At 55.4% G+C, this 18,778-nt stretch overlaps 1 protein-coding gene across 1 annotated transcript; it reads left to right on the top strand.

Annotated features, from left to right (window-relative positions):
* The first annotated feature begins 147 nt into the window (after window positions 1–147).
* PRPF8 (pre-mRNA processing factor 8) lies at window positions 148–16,335 on the top strand. Its single transcript, XM_042442529.1, has 42 exons — window positions 148–454; window positions 565–733; window positions 999–1,163; window positions 1,250–1,468; window positions 1,927–2,139; window positions 2,322–2,447; window positions 2,550–2,655; window positions 3,073–3,263; window positions 3,373–3,492; window positions 3,783–3,972; window positions 4,319–4,438; window positions 4,585–4,719; window positions 4,813–4,942; window positions 5,165–5,361; window positions 5,485–5,691; window positions 5,780–5,943; window positions 6,084–6,210; window positions 6,328–6,520; window positions 6,787–6,974; window positions 7,059–7,297; window positions 7,657–7,803; window positions 7,936–8,146; window positions 8,250–8,366; window positions 8,476–8,723; window positions 8,807–8,986; window positions 9,092–9,227; window positions 9,395–9,564; window positions 9,645–9,774; window positions 9,928–10,074; window positions 10,701–10,861; window positions 10,972–11,163; window positions 11,408–11,645; window positions 11,776–11,904; window positions 12,025–12,138; window positions 12,320–12,493; window positions 13,135–13,328; window positions 13,705–13,944; window positions 14,055–14,196; window positions 14,962–15,102; window positions 15,291–15,430; window positions 15,577–15,779; window positions 15,985–16,335. The coding sequence occupies exons 1-42, from the start codon at window positions 355–357 to the stop codon at window positions 16,137–16,139; spliced, it is 7,008 nt and encodes a 2,335-aa protein (XP_042298463.1). The 5' UTR covers window positions 148–354; the 3' UTR covers window positions 16,140–16,335.
* Window positions 16,336–18,778: the final 2,443 nt, after the last annotated feature.

Raw genomic sequence — 18,778 nt, 5'->3', positions numbered from 1 at the left:
ACGCTTCCCGCTCCCTGCGCATCGCTGATTGGCTGAGCTCCGCGCCTGTCTGCGAAAGGCGTCCGTCGATTGGCCAGCCGAGCCGATCTTCCCGCCTCTCTGCATCCGGGTCCGGAGAGTCGCGCATGCGCGGTTTGAAGTGTTGGCGCAGCGGCGACGACGGAGGCGGCCATTAGGAGATCCTCCTCGCCTCAGAGAAGCAGAGGGTCCCCCGACGAAGGAGGAGAAGGAGAAGGCGATCCCCGCGCGGGGAGAGAGGGACGGGGCCCGGGCCAGCGCTGCCCAGGGGAGCCCCGGGGCCTCCCTGAGCTCTGTATCTCCTTCCTTCCCGCAGCCAAGAGGCCTCCCCTGGCCATGGCCGGCGTCTTCCCCTTCCGAGGGCCCTGCCCGCCCATGCCCGCCCCTCTGGCCCCGCTGCCGGACTACATGTCCGAGGAGAAGCTCCAGGAGAAAGGTAACCCAGTCAGGCAAGGAGGGGGTCTCGGGAGGGTCGCTGGCCTCCCTGCTGCCTTACCTTCCCTTGGGACTACGTTTCCCAGCATCCCTTGGGTCTCTTCCTTGCAGCCCGCAAATGGCAGCAGCTGCAGGCCAAGCGCTACGCCGAGAAGCGCAAGTTCGGCTTTGTGGACGCCCAGAAGGAGGACATGCCCCCGGAGCATGTGCGCAAGATCATCCGCGACCATGGAGACATGACCAACAGGAAGTTCCGCCACGACAAGCGCGTCTACCTGGGGTGAGCAGCAGCCCCCTTGGGGAGCAGCGCATGGGCCTGGCACGCCTGGGGCCCCAGGAGGGGTTCAGTCATTGAGGAGCCAAAGCCCCTCTCTCTGCTCCGTTGCGTTTGTTCAGAGTCCTCCAGCAGACGGAGCGCTGCATCCGGAGCCCTTGAGGCGGCTGAGTCCAGCCTGCAAGCAAAGCCGCCTGAGGCGACCAACCGACAGCAGGCCAGGCACTTACCCTTCTCCTCCTGCCCTTGCTCCCTTTCTGTTCTCTCTCAGGGCCCTGAAGTACATGCCTCACGCCGTCCTGAAGCTCCTGGAGAACATGCCGATGCCGTGGGAGCAGATCCGGGACGTGCCCGTCCTCTACCACATCACCGGCGCCATTTCCTTTGTTAACGAGATCCCCTGGGTCATTGAGCCCGTCTACATTGCCCAGTGGGGGTAAGCCAGGGAGGCTTCGTGGCCAGAGGGAGAGCATTCATGCCCTGGCTGGCCCCTGACCCATGCACCCCCTCCCTCCCTCCCAGGTCCATGTGGATCATGATGCGGCGGGAGAAGAGGGACAGGCGGCACTTCAAGCGCATGCGCTTCCCGCCCTTTGATGATGAAGAGCCGCCTCTCGACTACGCCGACAACATCCTGGATGTGGAGCCCCTGGAGGCCATCCAGTTGGAGCTGGACCCTGAGGAGGATGCCCCAGTCCTGGACTGGTTCTATGACCACCAGCCGCTGAAGGACAGCCGCAAGTGGGTGCTCTGCAGCCCTGGGCTGGGCTGGGTTGCGGGGATGTGGGGAGAAAGGTGGGCCTGGCTGGAGAAGCCAAGGAGGTGACCTCTTCTGGTGGGGCCTGAACGCAGAACAGGTGTTGCTGCAGCCCCCAAGGCTGCCAGGGGAATGCCAGGGCAGCCTACCTGGGCTAGTAGGATGGATCCCTTGGCCTTTCCCAATCAGGCAGGAAACACACTCATTGTGGCTGCATGGAGACTCAGATCCATTCCCAGAAATGTCCTGCACTTTCTCTCTTGGCCAGCCGTGTCACTCCCTTTAGTCTTTGTGTGTTGCACCTTTGTGTGTGTTTCATAGCTGTTGTGCCATAGTGTGTGAAAGTGAGAAGGTGATAACCGTGCCTTGGCTCAGCTGCAGAGCAGCCAACCAGGTTGCAAAGGAGGAAGGTGGGAGCCTTGTCTCTTTTCTGGGCCCACAGGTATGTGAATGGTTCCACCTACCAGCGCTGGCAGTTCACGCTACCCATGATGTCCACTCTCTACCGCCTGGCCAACCAGCTCCTCACAGACCTGGTGGACGACAACTACTTCTACTTGTTTGACCTGAAGGCCTTCTTCACTTCCAAGGCCCTCAACATGGCCATCCCCGGAGGGCCCAAATTTGAGCCTCTAGTCCGAGACATCAACCTGCAGTGAGTGCATCCTCTGGTTGTCCCAGTCTCTGCCCTGTTGGTGTGGATTTTGGCACTGGCTGCGATTGAAAGATTTCCTCCCTTCTGCTGAAGGAGGGCCCAGATGCCTCTTCCTGAGAAGAGAGCTTTCTTCTGGTGAGACCCTCAGCTTGACTGCTTTTCCTTCCCTCTCCTTCCGAAAGGGACGAGGACTGGAACGAGTTCAATGACATCAACAAAATCATCATCCGGCAGCCCATCCGGACCGAGTACAAGATCGCCTTCCCCTACCTGTACAACAACCTTCCCCATCATGTCCACCTCACCTGGTGAGATCTTGGAGAGAAAGGCTTAGCTTGGTGGGGATAGTGGGAAATGGGGGAGCTGGAGGAGTGACCTGTGCCTAACCCACCCTTGTCCTCCCTCTGCAGGTACCATACACCTAATGTGGTCTTCATCAAAACTGAGGACCCCGACCTCCCAGCCTTCTACTTTGATCCCCTCATCAACCCAATTTCTCACAGACACTCGGTTAAGGTGGGTGAATGGGGTGATGGGCTTGCCAGAGAAGGAGAGAGAGAGAGCCAGTGCAAATCACTCTTACTTTTAAAACCCTCCACCTCTCTTTTTGGCCCTGAAAGATGTGCCATGTTGGCTACAGCATCGTTTAAATGGAAATATACTTTTTAAAAAGGGGGTGTGGGGGTTTAGATGTAACACCATGGTGCCAAATAAACATCAATACAAAGGGAAGACCTGGCAAAATGAGAGCCCTTGTTCCCCTTTAAAATTTGGAAGTGCTGCTCTGGAAGTATGTTGGCTGGCCCAGGAAGTTTTTATCTTTGGCGGCCGTTTTGGGGTGGGCTTTATACATTTGTGTGTGTCGCTCCGTCCACATTGGGAGTCCCAGGGTGTATGGTTGCGGTTGTTGATGGTGGGCAATGATGGTTGCAGAGCCAGGAGCCCCTCCCAGATGACGATGAGGAGTTTGAGCTGCCAGAGTTTGTGGAGCCCTTCCTGAAAGAGACCCCCCTCTATACGGACAACACAGCCAACGGCATCGCCCTCCTCTGGGCCCCCCGGCCCTTCAACCTGCGCTCGGGCAGAACCCGCCGGGCCCTCGACATCCCCCTCGTCAAGAACTGGTAATTGCTGCCAGGGGGCAAGGCTGGTGTCTTCCAGGAAATGTAGGCACCGCAGAGTGGGTGAACAAGGCTGAAGCCCTTCCTGAATCTTTGTCCTCTTGGCTCCCAGGTACCGAGAACACTGTCCTGCTGGGCAGCCAGTCAAAGTGCGGGTCTCATACCAGAAGCTCCTGAAGTACTATGTCTTAAATGCTCTCAAGCACCGGCCTCCCAAGGCCCAGAAGAAGAGGTGAGTGGCCATTCCCACTCCCTGCCCTGTCCTTCTGTGTGGAGACTTGTGGCTCCCAGGGAGGAATTGTAGATACATGACGGAAGCCTAGTCTGTGTGCACAGAGAATGTTTAGTCCCCGGAAGCCTCTCTGCCATAAAGGGCCAGGGAAGAGGAACGAGAAGGGCCCTTCTCTGTTGGAGAAGAGTGACAGTTGCCAACCAAGAGTGGGCAGCACCAGGCTCAGTGGGGAAACATAGGTCAGCTTCCTCTCTGTCCTCACAGTATCCTTGGCCTTCCCTTCCCACTAGGTACCTCTTCCGCTCCTTCAAGGCTACCAAGTTCTTCCAGTCAACCAAACTGGACTGGGTGGAGGTGGGCCTTCAGGTCTGCCGCCAGGGGTACAACATGCTCAACCTGCTGATCCACCGCAAGAACCTCAACTATCTCCACCTGGACTACAACTTCAACCTGAAGCCTGTCAAGACCCTCACCACTAAGGTGTGACCTCCATTCTCCCCCTCCCAGTGGCAGGCAGACTGTGTGGCTTGGGATAGTGTCACAGACCCTGGTGGAGGCAATCCCAGCTTCCCAGGAACAAGCAAGCCCCTGCCCTCCCCAATTGGCTGTCAAAATAGTTGGTGCTCCCCACAAAGGAATGGAGAGGCTGCTTTCTCTCCTTTCTCTGGCAGAGTGTGTGTACCTGTCCTTTGACCACTGCTTTAGACACTGTTTCAGCCTTGCCTTGCAGTTGCTCCTTCACACACACAGCCACCTACCTAAGACTGGTCTGTCTCTGTTCTTGCTGTGAACATGCTGTATGTCTCTTGTCACCTATCCCTTGCAGGAGAGGAAGAAGTCTCGCTTTGGCAATGCTTTCCACCTTTGCCGGGAGGTGCTGCGTCTGACAAAGCTGGTAGTGGACAGCCATGTCCAGTACCGACTGGGGAATGTGGACGCCTTCCAGGTAGGCCTTGAATACTAGTCCTGGGCAAAGGTGAAAGTCATTGCTTGTGGACTACAGAGTCCCTAGGGCTGCCTGAGTGGGGCTTTTGACAGTCTTTGTGACCCTGCCTGAGACCTTCTCCATCCTTGTCTCTCTTTTGTTCGCAGCTGGCAGATGGCCTTCAGTACATCTTTGCTCATGTTGGGCAGCTGACAGGGATGTACCGGTACAAGTACAAGCTGATGAGGCAGATCCGGATGTGCAAAGACCTCAAGCACCTCATCTATTACCGCTTCAACACCGTGAGTCCAGCTGAGAGATTGAGGGAGTGGGGCAGGGGGAATGCTTCCCAGGCAGCCTGCAGGCCTGACCTGGTTCTCCTCCTTCCCTGCTAGGGTCCAGTGGGCAAAGGCCCCGGCTGTGGCTTCTGGGCCCCTGGCTGGCGAGTGTGGCTGTTCTTCATGAGAGGCATCACACCACTGCTGGAGCGCTGGCTGGGCAACCTTCTGGCCAGGCAGTTCGAAGGTGAGAGCGGGGGCGTGTACGTGCAGATTTTCCTTAGCCTTTTCCACATGGCAGAGAATGCTCTAGTGTTCAGCAATGATGTCCAGGAACAGAACATCCTTGTGTAGCAGCAGTCTACCTCCAGGTGCCAGGGACATGCAAGGGGGAAGGTACCTATTGCCATTTAACTGGGCCTGCTTTACCTCTAGGTCCTGTTTCATCTCTGTCTGTCTCCCCTCGCAGGCCGTCACTCAAAGGGTGTAGCCAAGACGGTCACCAAACAGCGAGTGGAGTCCCACTTTGACCTGGAGTTGCGGGCGGCAGTGATGCACGACATCCTGGACATGATGCCAGAGGGGATCAAGCAGAACAAGGCCCGGACCATCCTGCAGCACTTGAGTGAAGCCTGGCGGTGCTGGAAGGCTAACATTCCCTGGAAGGCAAGCCCCCTCCTCAGTACCTTTTGGGGGGGGGGGTGCGCTGTCTTGGGTGATGCCTCCTCTGCTGATTCAATCCTCCTGATCTCTCTCCTGTCCTCCCCATTTTCCCTCTTCTGATAACAGGTGCCCGGGCTGCCCACACCCATTGAGAACATGATCCTGCGCTACGTCAAGGCCAAAGCTGACTGGTGGACCAACACAGCCCACTACAACCGAGAGCGCATCCGCCGTGGGGCCACTGTGGACAAGACAGTCTGCAAGAAGAACCTGGGCCGTCTCACCCGGCTGTACCTGAAGGCTGAGCAGGAGCGGCAGCACAACTACTTGAAGGTGGGAGCATGTCCAGAGCAAGGGGTGGTGTGTGCATGCGACCTGGGCCTTTGGGTGGGGGCTGAGTTTCGGTGTGGCTCTCTTGCAGGATGGGCCCTACATCACAGCCGAGGAGGCTGTGGCTGTCTACACCACCACTGTCCACTGGCTGGAGAGCCGGCGCTTCTCGCCCATCCCCTTTCCTCCACTCTCCTACAAACATGACACCAAGCTGCTGATCCTAGCCTTGGAGAGGTTGAAGGAGGCCTACAGGTAGGAGACCAGGGCAAGCAGGGAGGGGCTGTGGCTTCCTTGCTGGGAAGAAATGATTACAGGGACAGGCTGGGCTGGGAGGGTGGTCTTCCCCTCCCTTCCTGAGGCCAGTCCAAATTCCAAGTTCAACTCCCTTCCAGCGTAAAGTCCCGCCTGAACCAGTCACAGCGAGAGGAGCTGGGCCTCATTGAGCAGGCCTACGACAATCCCCATGAGGCCTTGTCCCGCATCAAGCGACACTTGCTGACTCAGCGAGCCTTCAAAGAGGTGCGACCATGGCGGGAACCGGACAGGGAGGGGGCTCCTGGAAGGGAGGGCTGAGACGGCATGTGGCTCCCTGCCCTCTGCATAACCCTACTTCTCCTCCTCCTCCTCTCTGGCCAGGTGGGCATTGAGTTCATGGACCTGTACAGCCACCTGGTCCCTGTATATGATGTAGAGCCTCTGGAGAAGATCACAGATGCTTACTTGGACCAGTACCTCTGGTACGAGGCAGACAAACGGCGGCTCTTCCCCCCATGGATTAAGCCGGCTGACACTGAGCCCCCGCCCTTGCTGGTGTACAAGTGGTGCCAGGGTGAGTCCATCACACCTGGACTTAGGATCTGGGACACCTCTCCCCAGTGGGGAAGCCCTTCAACCCTGTTGTGTGGCTGGCAGATGGCTTAGCACAAGGGGTATTCATTGTCTTTGTGCAGAGATGGAGTTACTTCCCAGGCATTCTTCCTCTTGCTGCCCATACCAGGGCTACAGTTTAGGAATGGGACATGACCCCTCTTGGCTTTCTTGGCCCCTCTTTGGCGGATGATTTGACCTGAGCTCTTCTTTTCCTGCCATCTTCAGGCATCAACAACCTGCAGGATGTCTGGGAGACCAGTGAAGGCGAGTGCAATGTCATGCTGGAGTCGCGCTTTGAGAAGATGTACGAGAAGATTGACTTGACGCTGCTTAACAGGCTGCTGCGCCTCATTGTTGACCACAACATTGCCGATTACATGACAGCAAAGAACAATGTGGTTATCAATTACAAGGTGACCTCCCAGGCCGTTCTCCTTCCCTGCCAATCTGGTGCTGACCGTCTCTTCCACCACTGACCCTTCTCTCTCCTGTCTCAGGACATGAACCACACCAATTCCTATGGGATCATCCGGGGTCTGCAGTTTGCCTCCTTCATCGTACAGTATTATGGCCTGGTGATGGATCTCCTTGTGTTGGGCCTCCACCGCGCCAGTGAGATGGCTGGCCCTCCACAGATGCCCAACGACTTCCTGAGCTTCCAGGACATTGCCACAGAGGTGGCCCACCCCATCCGCCTCTTCTGCAGATACATTGACCGCATCCACATCTTCTTCAGGTATTTGCTGTGGGGGGGAGGCCTGTCGCTGCTGATGTTGTGACAAGTGGCTCCGGAGGGAACTAGTCCTTTCCCAGCACTGGGCCCCGTTGCTTGCCCAGGGCAGTCCAGACCCAAAGCCTCTCCCACAGATTCCTTGGTCCTTCCCAAGGAAAAAGTCTTGCCATGTTATTTGGTGTGTTTTGTCTGTATAAGAAAATATTCTTGTGGCATAGATCGTATTTCTCCCCCCCTCCCCCCCGTAACTTATTCCAAGCTGGGAGGGAGGTCTCACCCTCCTCTGGACAGATGGCTTGAGCTCCCAAAGACAGAGCCTGAGACCAGAAGTGACACCTTTCCCTCTGTTTCCGCCTCCTCAGGTTCACGGCCGACGAGGCAAGGGACCTGATCCAGCGCTACCTCACAGAACACCCAGATCCCAACAATGAGAATATTGTGGGCTACAACAACAAGAAGTGCTGGCCCCGGGACGCCCGCATGCGTCTCATGAAACACGACGTCAACCTGTGAGTGCTCCTCTTGCAGTGGAGCGAATGGCTCCCTTCGTCCCAGGTGCCGAGGAAGTTGGGCTGCAGTCTCCCATCTTCTTGGCTCCGCTTTCTCTCACTCTCCCTCCCTCCCTGCATCTCTCTCTCTAGTGGCCGCGCTGTCTTCTGGGACATCAAGAACCGTCTGCCTCGTTCAGTCACCACTGTCCAGTGGGAGAACAGCTTCGTCTCTGTCTACAGCAAGGACAACCCCAATCTGCTCTTCAATATGTGTGGCTTTGAGTGCCGGATCCTGCCCAAGTGCCGCACAAGCTACGAGGAGTTCACCCACAAAGATGGGGTCTGGAACCTGCAGAACGAGGTGAGTGAGGTGGGGAGGAGGAGGAGGCCGCTCCTTTGGACCTTGAGGCCACTTGGCTTGGAGCCTCTGGCCAATCTGTCTCATCCACACTTCCCTCTTTCAGGTGACCAAGGAGCGGACAGCGCAGTGTTTTCTGCGGGTGGATGATGAATCCATGCAGAGATTCCACAACCGGGTCCGTCAGATCCTTATGGCCTCTGGCTCAACCACATTCACAAAGGTAATTGGAAATGGGGCCCTAGATCCCAGCGCATGGTGGTGCCGCTGCCAGCATGGGCAGTTCAGGAGCCAGCAAGGAGCTGAGGCTGGCTCTTGGGTCTCCCTTGCAGATTGTGAACAAGTGGAACACAGCCCTAATCGGCCTGATGACCTATTTCCGTGAAGCCGTGGTGAACACCCAGGAGCTGCTGGATCTGCTGGTGAAGTGTGAAAACAAGATCCAGACTCGAATCAAGATTGGTCTGAACTCCAAAATGCCCAGCCGTTTCCCGCCAGTGGTCTTCTACACTCCCAAGGAGTTGGGGGGCCTGGGCATGCTCTCTATGGGACATGTCCTCATCCCCCAGTCTGATCTGAGGTAAGCCTGGCCCTGGAGGGTGGCAAGGACAGGCTCTGCCCATGAGCCTAAGGCACTGAGCTTCCGTGCCTTTCCCTCCCCAGGTGGTCCAAGCAGACAGACGTGGGCATCACGCATTTCCGGTCAGGAATGAGCCACGAGGAGGACCAGCTGATTCCCAACTTGTATCGGTACATCCAGCCCTGGGAGAGTGAGTTCATTGACTCCCAACGAGTGTGGGCAGAGTATGCCCTCAAGAGGCAAGAAGCCATTGCCCAGAACAGGTATGTCAGGTTCGGAGAAGGGGGGAGGTGTGCCAGGCCACCCGCCAGTCACCTGGAGGAAATGAAACGCAGCAGGAAACCAAGAGTATCCCTTCCTCTTTCTAGGCGCCTGACCCTGGAGGACTTGGAGGACTCGTGGGACCGAGGCATCCCTCGCATCAACACCCTTTTCCAGAAGGACCGCCATACACTGGCATATGACAAAGGCTGGAGGGTCAGGACAGACTTCAAGCAATACCAGGTAGGTGGCAAGGAGATGGAGGCTGGAGTCCATCAGCAGCCTCCTCTTGTCCCCCAAAGTAGCCGTGGGCTTGGCAGGTATTGAGGTCTCTAGCTGGCACCTCTGCACCCTTCTGGGCATGTAGCCCTCTGTTTGTGGTGCGCCTTCACATGCTTTTCCTTCGGCAGGTTCTGAAGCAGAACCCTTTTTGGTGGACCCACCAGCGCCATGACGGGAAGTTGTGGAACCTGAATAACTACCGGACAGACATGATCCAAGCACTCGGGGGCGTTGAGGGCATCCTGGAGCACACCCTCTTCAAGGGGACCTACTTCCCCACCTGGGAGGGTCTCTTCTGGTAAGGACAGGGAGAGGGAGGCCCCTGTGCCCACCTCCAGACACAATGTCTGCTCTCCCTCACATCTCTTTCCATTGCAGGGAAAAAGCCAGTGGGTTTGAGGAGTCCATGAAGTGGAAGAAGCTGACCAATGCTCAGCGCTCAGGTCTCAACCAGATCCCAAACAGACGGTTCACCCTCTGGTGGTCGCCCACCATCAACAGAGCCAACGTGAGTGTTGCTGGCACTGCCCTCTTCACCTCTCCCAGACCTCCCTGAGGGGTCTGTGGCCCTTGTCTTCTGAGCACTGAGTTCTGTGCCAACCCAAGAGGGCTGTTGTGTGGCTTCTTGAGCCAAGCCTGAGCTCCCTTGTCTTTGCTGCAGGTGTACGTGGGCTTCCAGGTGCAGCTGGATTTGACAGGTATCTTCATGCACGGCAAGATCCCCACTCTGAAGATCTCCCTCATCCAGATCTTCCGGGCCCATTTGTGGCAGAAGATCCACGAGAGCATCGTCATGGACTTGTGTCAGGTGAGCCCCGTCAGGAGGAGGGAGAAAGGGGGAGTTAAGCTTCAGGGCAACAGAGTCTCAGGGAGGAGGAGGAGGTGTTCTCATCCTCTGGGAGCGCATGGAGGTGGCAAGGCAGGACTGCTGCCCAGAGGCTCTGGAGCAGGGGTAGGCAACCTGGGGCCCGCGGGCCGGATGCGGCCCAGCGAGGCCTTGGGACTGGCCCCAACCCGGTCCTGCCGCTGATTGCCGCTGGGGCCTTTGGCCTCTTGCACGCAGGGGCAATTGTCTATAGAAGCCTCAGAAACATGCATTTATATTAACATTTTTTTTTAAAAATCAGCAAATTTTTTCACGTGTCCTCCACTTTTTTTAAAAAAGTGTCCACCATTTGAAAATTCTGTCCTACATTTGTCCCAGTTTATTTATTTATTTAAATTTATTTAAATTATTTATTTATTTATTTATTTATTTGCTTCGGCCCCCCAGTTGTCTGAGGGACAGCAACCCGGCCCCCGGCTCAAAAAGGTTGCCTACCCCTGCTCTGGAGCCTCTGGCTGCCCCATAGCAGATGCCCTTTCCCAGCTGTGCCCTGGGTGGCCCTGGCTGCTTCTCTGGCCCTCCACTCAAAGCACTTCTGCCTCCTGCAGGTTTTTGACCAAGAGCTGGATGCCCTGGAGATTGAGACAGTGCAGAAGGAGACAATCCACCCCCGGAAGTCCTACAAAATGAACTCCTCCTGCGCTGACATCCTCCTCTTTGCCTCCTACAAGTGGAATGTTTCTCGGCCCTCGCTGCTGGCGGACTCCAAGTCAGTACCGCCCCGACTTCCCTGCAACTGGGCTGGGCTGGGCAATGGATGGAGGATAGGGGAACAAGGAGAGGATCCTTGGTCACTCTTCCTCTGTTTTCCCTGCTCAGGGACGTGATGGACAGCACCACCACCCAGAAGTACTGGATCGACATCCAGCTGCGTTGGGGCGACTATGACTCCCATGACATTGAGCGCTATGCCCGGGCAAAGTTCCTGGACTACACCACAGACAACATGAGCATCTATCCTTCCCCCACCGGTGTCCTCATTGCCATCGATCTGGCCTACAACCTACACAGGTGAGCAGTGCACCTGCTCTTTCCTCCCTATTTCTGAGGATCACATCACAGATGGGGCAAAGAGAGCCCTGAGCAGACAGTGGGCCATTTGGGGCTCCTTGGCCCAGCCCTGTGAGCAAAACCCTTCTGCCCCGTTGGGCTGCCAGTTCCAGGGGAGAGTGGACGGATCTGCTTTGGCCTGGCTCTTGCTTCTGTGGGTCTGACGTACGCTGCCTTTGTCTCCTCCTCTCTCCACACATCCCAGTGCCTATGGGAACTGGTTCCCAGGGAGCAAGCCGCTGATCCAGCAGGCCATGGCCAAGATCATGAAGGCCAACCCGGCTCTTTATGTCCTGCGGGAGCGGATCCGGAAGGGGCTGCAGCTCTACTCCTCGGAGCCCACCGAGCCCTACCTCTCCTCCCAGAACTACGGGGAGCTTTTCTCCAACCAGATCATCTGGTTCGTTGATGACACCAACGTCTACCGGGTCACCATTCACAAGGTGAGGGGGGCAGCAGGAGAGGCGGGGAAGAGGAAGCCAATAGACGGACGCATGCCCTCAGGGTATAACCAGCTTCTGGTTTGGGAGGATTGGGCTGTGCCAGGAAGATAACACTGAGTCTCCCTTCTAGACCTTCGAAGGGAATTTGACAACAAAGCCCATCAATGGTGCCATCTTCATCTTCAACCCCCGGACTGGGCAGCTCTTTTTGAAGATCATCCACACTTCAGTGTGGGCTGGGCAAAAGCGCTTGGGCCAGGTGAGGACCTCACAGAGGTGGGCAGTGGTCCTTGGAGGTTGGGCAGGCAAGGCTGGCGCCTTGAACCCACTGGGAAGCTCTCTTACTCAGGAGTGGCTCCTGTACTTCCTCCTTCTCTAGCTGGCCAAGTGGAAGACAGCTGAAGAGGTGGCAGCTCTCATCCGGTCCCTTCCTGTGGAGGAGCAACCAAAGCAGATCATCGTCACCCGCAAGGGCATGCTGGACCCTCTGGAGGTGGGCAGGGAGATGGGAACTGGGCAGGGAGGAGAAGAGGAGGGCCAGGCCCCCCAATCTTAGGCAGGGGAGATGTGTGTGTAAGTTTCCCCTTCTCGTAAGGGTCCTGGTCAGCCCTTGCTGGGCTGGAGTCCTGTGGGGTTTTGTCTCCAGACTAGACCTTCTTCCTCTTGGCTTGCAGGTGCACTTGCTGGACTTCCCCAACATCGTCATCAAAGGCTCTGAGCTGCAGCTGCCCTTCCAGGCCTGTCTGAAGGTGGAGAAGTTTGGGGACCTGATCCTGAAGGCCACGGAGCCCCAGATGGTCCTCTTCAACTTGTACGACGACTGGCTGAAGACCATCTCCTCATATACGGTTAGTGAGGCCCAGGAGGAGGGCATGAAGGAAGGAAGGGGGCAAACCCACTTGGGAGGGGGCTACACCGAGAGTCTTCCCTTGCTGGGATGGAGAGCTCCTTTTGGAAAGCACTTTGCTCCTGTAACTTGTTGGCAGTCTTTGAAAAGCAGCCTCTCGATGTTCCTTTTTGCAGAATAGAAAAATAAGGAAGCCTTACTTGCTGCAGAGTAGAAAAATGAGGAACCGTTACTATGATAGTTGGGAGTCCCTGCATTTTCAGTTACTTGTTGCAGAGTAGATATATAGCAGAGGACCATTACATGTTGCAGAATAAAGAAACAACTGGGAACCATTATTTATTGCAGAATAAAGAAGTATGGAAGTGTTACTTGCTGCAGAGTAGAAAGATGACAAGGAAACATTACTTGTTGCAGAATAAAGAAATAACATTATTATTATTATTATTATTATTATTATTATTATTAAATAACAAGAAACTTATTTGTTGTATGAATAATAAAAAATAACATGTCGTGTTTGAACTGGGGCTCTGCTCCATCTTCCTAAGCTGTACTTTGGGATGTGGTCCCCCCTCCAAATCCCCTTCCCTTGGCTGGGCAGTGGGACCCCTCTGACCATGTCTCCCGCTGGGCTCTCAGGCTTTCTCCCGGCTGATCCTCATCCTCCGGGCTTTGCACGTGAACAATGACCGGGCGAAGGTCATCCTGAAGCCAGACAAGACCACCATCACGGAGCCCCACCACATCTGGCCCACGCTGACGGATGAGGAGTGGATCAAGGTGGAGGTGCAGCTGAAGGACCTGATCTTGGCCGACTACGGCAAGAAAAACAAGTAGGTCCTTGGAGGGGAAGGGGGCAAGGGGACCCAGGGGGGTGGTTGCGCAGGTGCCTTTTTCTCTGCTGGGTGGCTGTTTTTATTAGAGAAGAGAGAGAGAATAGCTTCCAGCCACTGAGAACCTGCCTCAGCAACTGAGGTCTGGGTGAATAAGGAAAGTTCTTTGCCTGCTGGTGATGGAAGGGCAATGAGTGTCAGCCTCGTCTCCCGCTCTGGGAAGGGATTTCCAGACTTTAAGGTCAGGAGAAGGATTGATTGGGGAAAGGCTGCTCTCAAGCCAGAGAGGGCCTTTTTCGGCCACTGCCAGTACTTTGAGGTCTCCTTGCCCCCATGTGCGTGCTCTCTCTCAGCCTCTCCGCCTCTCCCTTTCCAGTGTGAACGTAGCGTCCCTGACGCAGTCGGAGATCCGGGACATCATCCTGGGGATGGAGATCTCGGCCCCCTCGCAGCAGCGCCAGCAGATCGCGGAGATCGAGAAGCAGACCAAGGAGCAGTCCCAGCTGACAGCCACCCAGACCCGGACGGTCAACAAGCACGGGGACGAGATCATCACCTCCACCACCAGCAACTACGAGACCCAGACTTTCTCCTCCAAGACCGAGTGGCGGGTCAGGTGAGCCAGTGGGCCCAGAGAGGCAAGGAGGGGAAGGGTCCCCCACGTCCAGGAGGCGGAGGGGTCCAGTAATGGCCTCTGTGCCCCCCCTCACCCCTTGTGCTCCACAGGGCCATCTCTGCTGCCAACCTCCACCTGCGGACAAATCACATCTATGTGTCCTCGGATGACATCAAAGAGACCGGCTACACCTACATCCTCCCCAAGAACGTGCTGAAGAAGTTCATCTGCATCTCAGACCTCCGGGCTCAGGTGACCCTCCTTATGCAGCCCTCCGTGGCTGGCCTTTTTGGGTGGGGGGCTAGGGAGGAGAGAGGGCCTTGGGCAGCCAGCTTTGATGGTTCTCTGCTCCCTTGGCTCTCCTACCCCCCTTCCTGGCAGTGTTGGCACCCACCCTCTTCCTCATCCTTAACTGTCCATAGGAGATATCTTTATTTCTTGATCCTTCCCAATTTTTGGTTGCCATCTCTGCACCTCCTGCTCTTGCCACTATTACTCCTCAACAAACCTTCCCAAACCAGGAAACAACAATGGAAAATCACTCTGGGAGAGGCCACTCTTGGGGAAAGCATGAAAAATACCAATTAGACACATAAAAATAAGTAAGAGCTCTGGTCAAAAGGCCCAGTTAAACCAAGGGGAACACTGAGTGCAGCCGAGCCATCGCTGCTTTGCCATCAGAGTTACCAAAATGTGGCATGGTGAATTTTTGAGATGCCAGTTGCTCCCAGTGTTCCCAGTCCATTTGGTCTCTTTGTTGCTGCTCAGCTGAGCCTTTGGCCATCCCAATCTGTGCTCCTGATCTTTTTGGCAATCTGGGAGGGGGTTGCACTGGGTGGCCCTTGTGGTCTCTTCCAACTATGATTCTGTGTTTGGCCGTGTGGTTGTTTCCAAAATGTGGCCTAAAGTCCTCTTATGTTGTAAAGTCTTGCTTGTGGGGAGAGCAAGATGTTTGTGCCTCCCATCCTCAGCTGCCAAAGGGGTGGCACTGATGTGGGGCTGCTTGCTCTCCTCCAGATCGCTGGCTACTTGTATGGAGTGAGCCCCCCAGATAACCCCCAGGTGAAGGAGATCCGCTGCATCGTGATGGTGCCTCAGTGGGGGACCCACCAGACGGTCCACCTGCCTGGACAGCTCCCCCAGCATGAGTACCTCAAGGTAGGCCTGCTGCCCCATACATGGCAGGGAGAGTGTGTGGGGAGGGGGCATCCTTATAGCTCTTGGGGTGATGAGAAAGGCACCCTGTCCTGCCTTATGACCATTCTCCAGCTTTCTTTTCTGGATTAGCCATTATCTGCTCCCCCTCTTGATTTCTTCCCACTCACCCCCCTGTGGCACAAATGTAGGAAATGGAGCCCTTGGGGTGGATCCATACGCAGCCCAACGAGTCCCCACAGCTCTCCCCACAAGATGTGACGACCCACGCCAAAGTCATGGCAGAGAATCCTTCCTGGGATGGAGAGAAGACCATCATCATCACCTGCAGGTCAGGCCAGGGCAGGAGGGGAGGCTGGGGGGAAGGACTCTGACTCCTCCTCAGGACTGGGCAGAGCGGGGAACTTGCAGGCAGGGTGCTGGCTGGCGCCAGGGGCCCCATTGAACCCCCCACTCATGGCAGCTCTTCTCATGTAGCTTCACCCCCGGCTCCTGCACCCTGACCGCCTACAAGCTGACCCCCAGCGGCTTTGAGTGGGGCCGGCAGAACACGGACAAAGGGAACAACCCCAAGGGCTACCTGCCCTCCCACTATGAGCGCGTCCAGATGCTGCTCTCGGATCGCTTCCTGGGCTTCTTCATGGTCCCAGCCCAGGGCTCCTGGAACTACAACTTCATGGGTGAGTAGGAACACTTTCCTCATTGGGCAGCACTCCCCTTCCTTGTCTATGCCTCCATCTTGTTTCTTCCCTCCTTGCTGGGCTGCATCTGCCTCGCTTCCTTTGAGGCAGGGGGGCCCTTCAGCCTTGGTGGGGGGATGCACAGCCAGCGGGGCAAGAAGGGCCCCCCTTCCTCCTCCCTGACCATGGCTCCTGTCTCCCCCAGGCGTGCGCCACGACCCAAACATGAAGTACGAGTTGCAGCTGGCAAACCCCAAGGAGTTCTACCATGAGGTCCATCGCCCCTCGCACTTCCTCAACTTTGCCCTCCTGCAGGAAGGGGAGGTCTACTCTGCCGACCGCGAGGATCTCTACGCCTGAGGCGCAAGATGGGGACACAGCTCCGCGCGGCTTCAATACAACCCCCCCCCCCCCCAGTTCATGTTCTGCGTTTCACAGACCCGGTTTCCCTTCCCTCCTAGGTTTCAGTGTTGGGTCCCTTTATGGACCGCGTTGTGTATAATGTCTGCATTAGAGTGTTTCACAGTTGTTGAATAAACTTTTGTATAAAGCGGTGGCTGTGTGTCCTCTCTTGGCTCTTTGGCTGACACTGAAGGGGGGGGGCGCTTGGTGATTTCCAGACCTTTCCTCATTTTGGTTGCCTTCCTCTGGGCACAGGATTGTTCCAGGTAAGGCCTGGCCAAAGCAGAAGAGAGTGGCGCTCTTGTGGCCATAGATGGGATTCAATGCCCCATTTAAAAGAAATAGCCAGAAAATGCCACTAGTGTCTTTATTTACAGAAATAAAATAAAGTGGTGCAATGCAGTTGTTACAGATGACTCTCTTGCATAAAAATAAAGAACTCTCATTGCTCTTTATTTAAATAGTCACCAAGATAGCATAGCAAATAACATGTTTCACACATCACTCTTCAAGATACAGGGAGGAGAGCACAGGAATTGCCTCGGATCTTCCCTAGGAATACCATCCTTCCGCATGCCTTCCACATGGGATTCAGGAGGATCAAGCGGTCAGTGGGATTAATTCATTAAGTCAATGAAAGGAAAACAACCTGGAAAAAGCATTGTGTCTGATCAGTATCCAGATCTTGAAGACAATAAAACAATCTCTCCATCAAAAGGATTCAGTTAGTCATTTGGGGGCAACGAAACTCAAGGGGCAAAAGAGGTCCAAGGGAGCCACAGGAGGACGCCCGAGAGCCAAGGATCAGGCGCTTCGGAGGCCAACAGGAGGGAAGGCCCCCTTTCCGCCACCAGAGGGCGTTCCATAGGGAAGCCAAGGGCAGGAATCAATAGGAAAGGGAGGTATGCCCGAATGCAGCCACAGGAGGGCACCCGAGAGCTAGGCAGCAGGAGGCGCTTTCGTGGCTTTGAGAGGCAGCATTGACCCCTTTTCGCCACCAGAGGGCGCTCCGGAAGAAGGATTCGGCGGCTGTGCGCTTCAGGAGTGTGGTTTTTGGACTACAACTCCCACAACCCCCGGGAAAACATGGCCACCGCCTCTGAGGGCTAGAGGAATTTCATTCAAAAAGACATGAGGGGCTCCAGAACACAGAAAGGCGTCCCCCCGCCTCCTGCCTTGTCTGGGGATGATGGGAAGTGTCCTCCAAGGCCCCGAAAGGCTCTGCAACCGCCATTTTGTGTGCCTCCTGGGGATGATGGGAAGTGTTCTCCCGCTCCCAAAACATTGGCCTTCCCTCAGGGCTAGTCTGGAAGGCGTTCAAAGGCCCCTTTGCATTAGAATAGAAAGAAATAGCCGTTTGGGAGCCGAAAAACTCTGAAGAGCTTGTAGTGTGCCATTGCGGCCACAGGAGGGCGCCCGAGAGAGAGCCAGGAATCGGTCCTTGGAACCCAAAGGCCTGCAACGTCCCTTTCCGCCACCAGAGGGCGCTTCTTAGAGGCGCCAATGGAAGGCATTAAGTCTCTTGGATAAATAACAGGGGAACGTGGGCGCTGGACTCGCACCCAGGACCCAAGGACTGCTCTCGCAAAGCCTGGCAGAAGGAGGCTCTGTCGGCTGCTGCAACAACAACACAAACCAACAAAGGCCCAAACAAACCTATTTGGAGCCGTGTCCCTTTAAGGAGCAATTCATCAGTGGTCACCCTCCTGTGGTTGTTGCATTGGCACACTTTTGCCTATGGGGCCTTTTGAGGTGACCAAGTGACCAAGTGTCATAACCGCAGAGGAAAAGGCACTGAAAAATGTAGGACATTACAAAACAAAAGCTGCAAACACGAATATAAATGCAAAGTCATGCTTAACTCATGCGCTAAATGGAGGACATTTTGAAGTTCCTCCTGGGCAGAAGGTTGGACTGTAGGGCATGTCCTGGAAAAGGAGGACACCTGGCCACCCTGCAAGTGATTAGCATGAAGCCTTGGTGAGCGAAGCTCCTTTCCTGACCTTCCTCTCCTTCTTTTCCTCCTCATCCTCTGTCCAGCTGGAAGGGTATTGAACTTCCTCTTTCCCCAAAAATGGACTTTCCTAAACACTATATTTTTGTTTACAGTAACCCTAATTTATGCCAACTTTGCAGATTCATTTCTTAGAAGGAAAGGCCCTTTGGTTGCAGGCAGCGATGGCATGGTTGCGGTTTCACAAGACGGTTGTGCAACCTCCTCCTCCTCCTCCTCCTTTTCCTTGCATCCTTTGGGGCATTGCCACACATTTCGGGTGGCACACATGTTGCAATGTTGCGGCGTTTGATGCCAGAGGCCCTTCTGCTCTTTGCGCAGCTTCTTTGAAACCATCACATTAAGAAGCCAGAGACAACGAAGACCAGCAAAAGAGCCCCAAAGAGCATTTGGGTTTGCATTTGGGAAGTGGGGACACTGCAGACACCATACACTGCTATAGGCGATACTATATAGGAGATATATATATATATATATATATATATATATATATAACCTATAGAGATAAATACGTTTCTGAAGCAAAGTGCAGAAGTTGTAGCTAACCAAAGTGTTCAGGAGGAACAACAAAGTCTGTTGTGTT

This window comes from Sceloporus undulatus, chromosome 11 (assembly GCF_019175285.1).
Source record: "Sceloporus undulatus isolate JIND9_A2432 ecotype Alabama chromosome 11, SceUnd_v1.1, whole genome shotgun sequence".
NCBI classification, from domain to species: domain Eukaryota; kingdom Metazoa; phylum Chordata; class Lepidosauria; order Squamata; family Phrynosomatidae; genus Sceloporus; species Sceloporus undulatus.
Note: the sequence above shows the minus strand (reverse complement) of the source record. Positions and strands in the feature narration are given on the sequence as shown.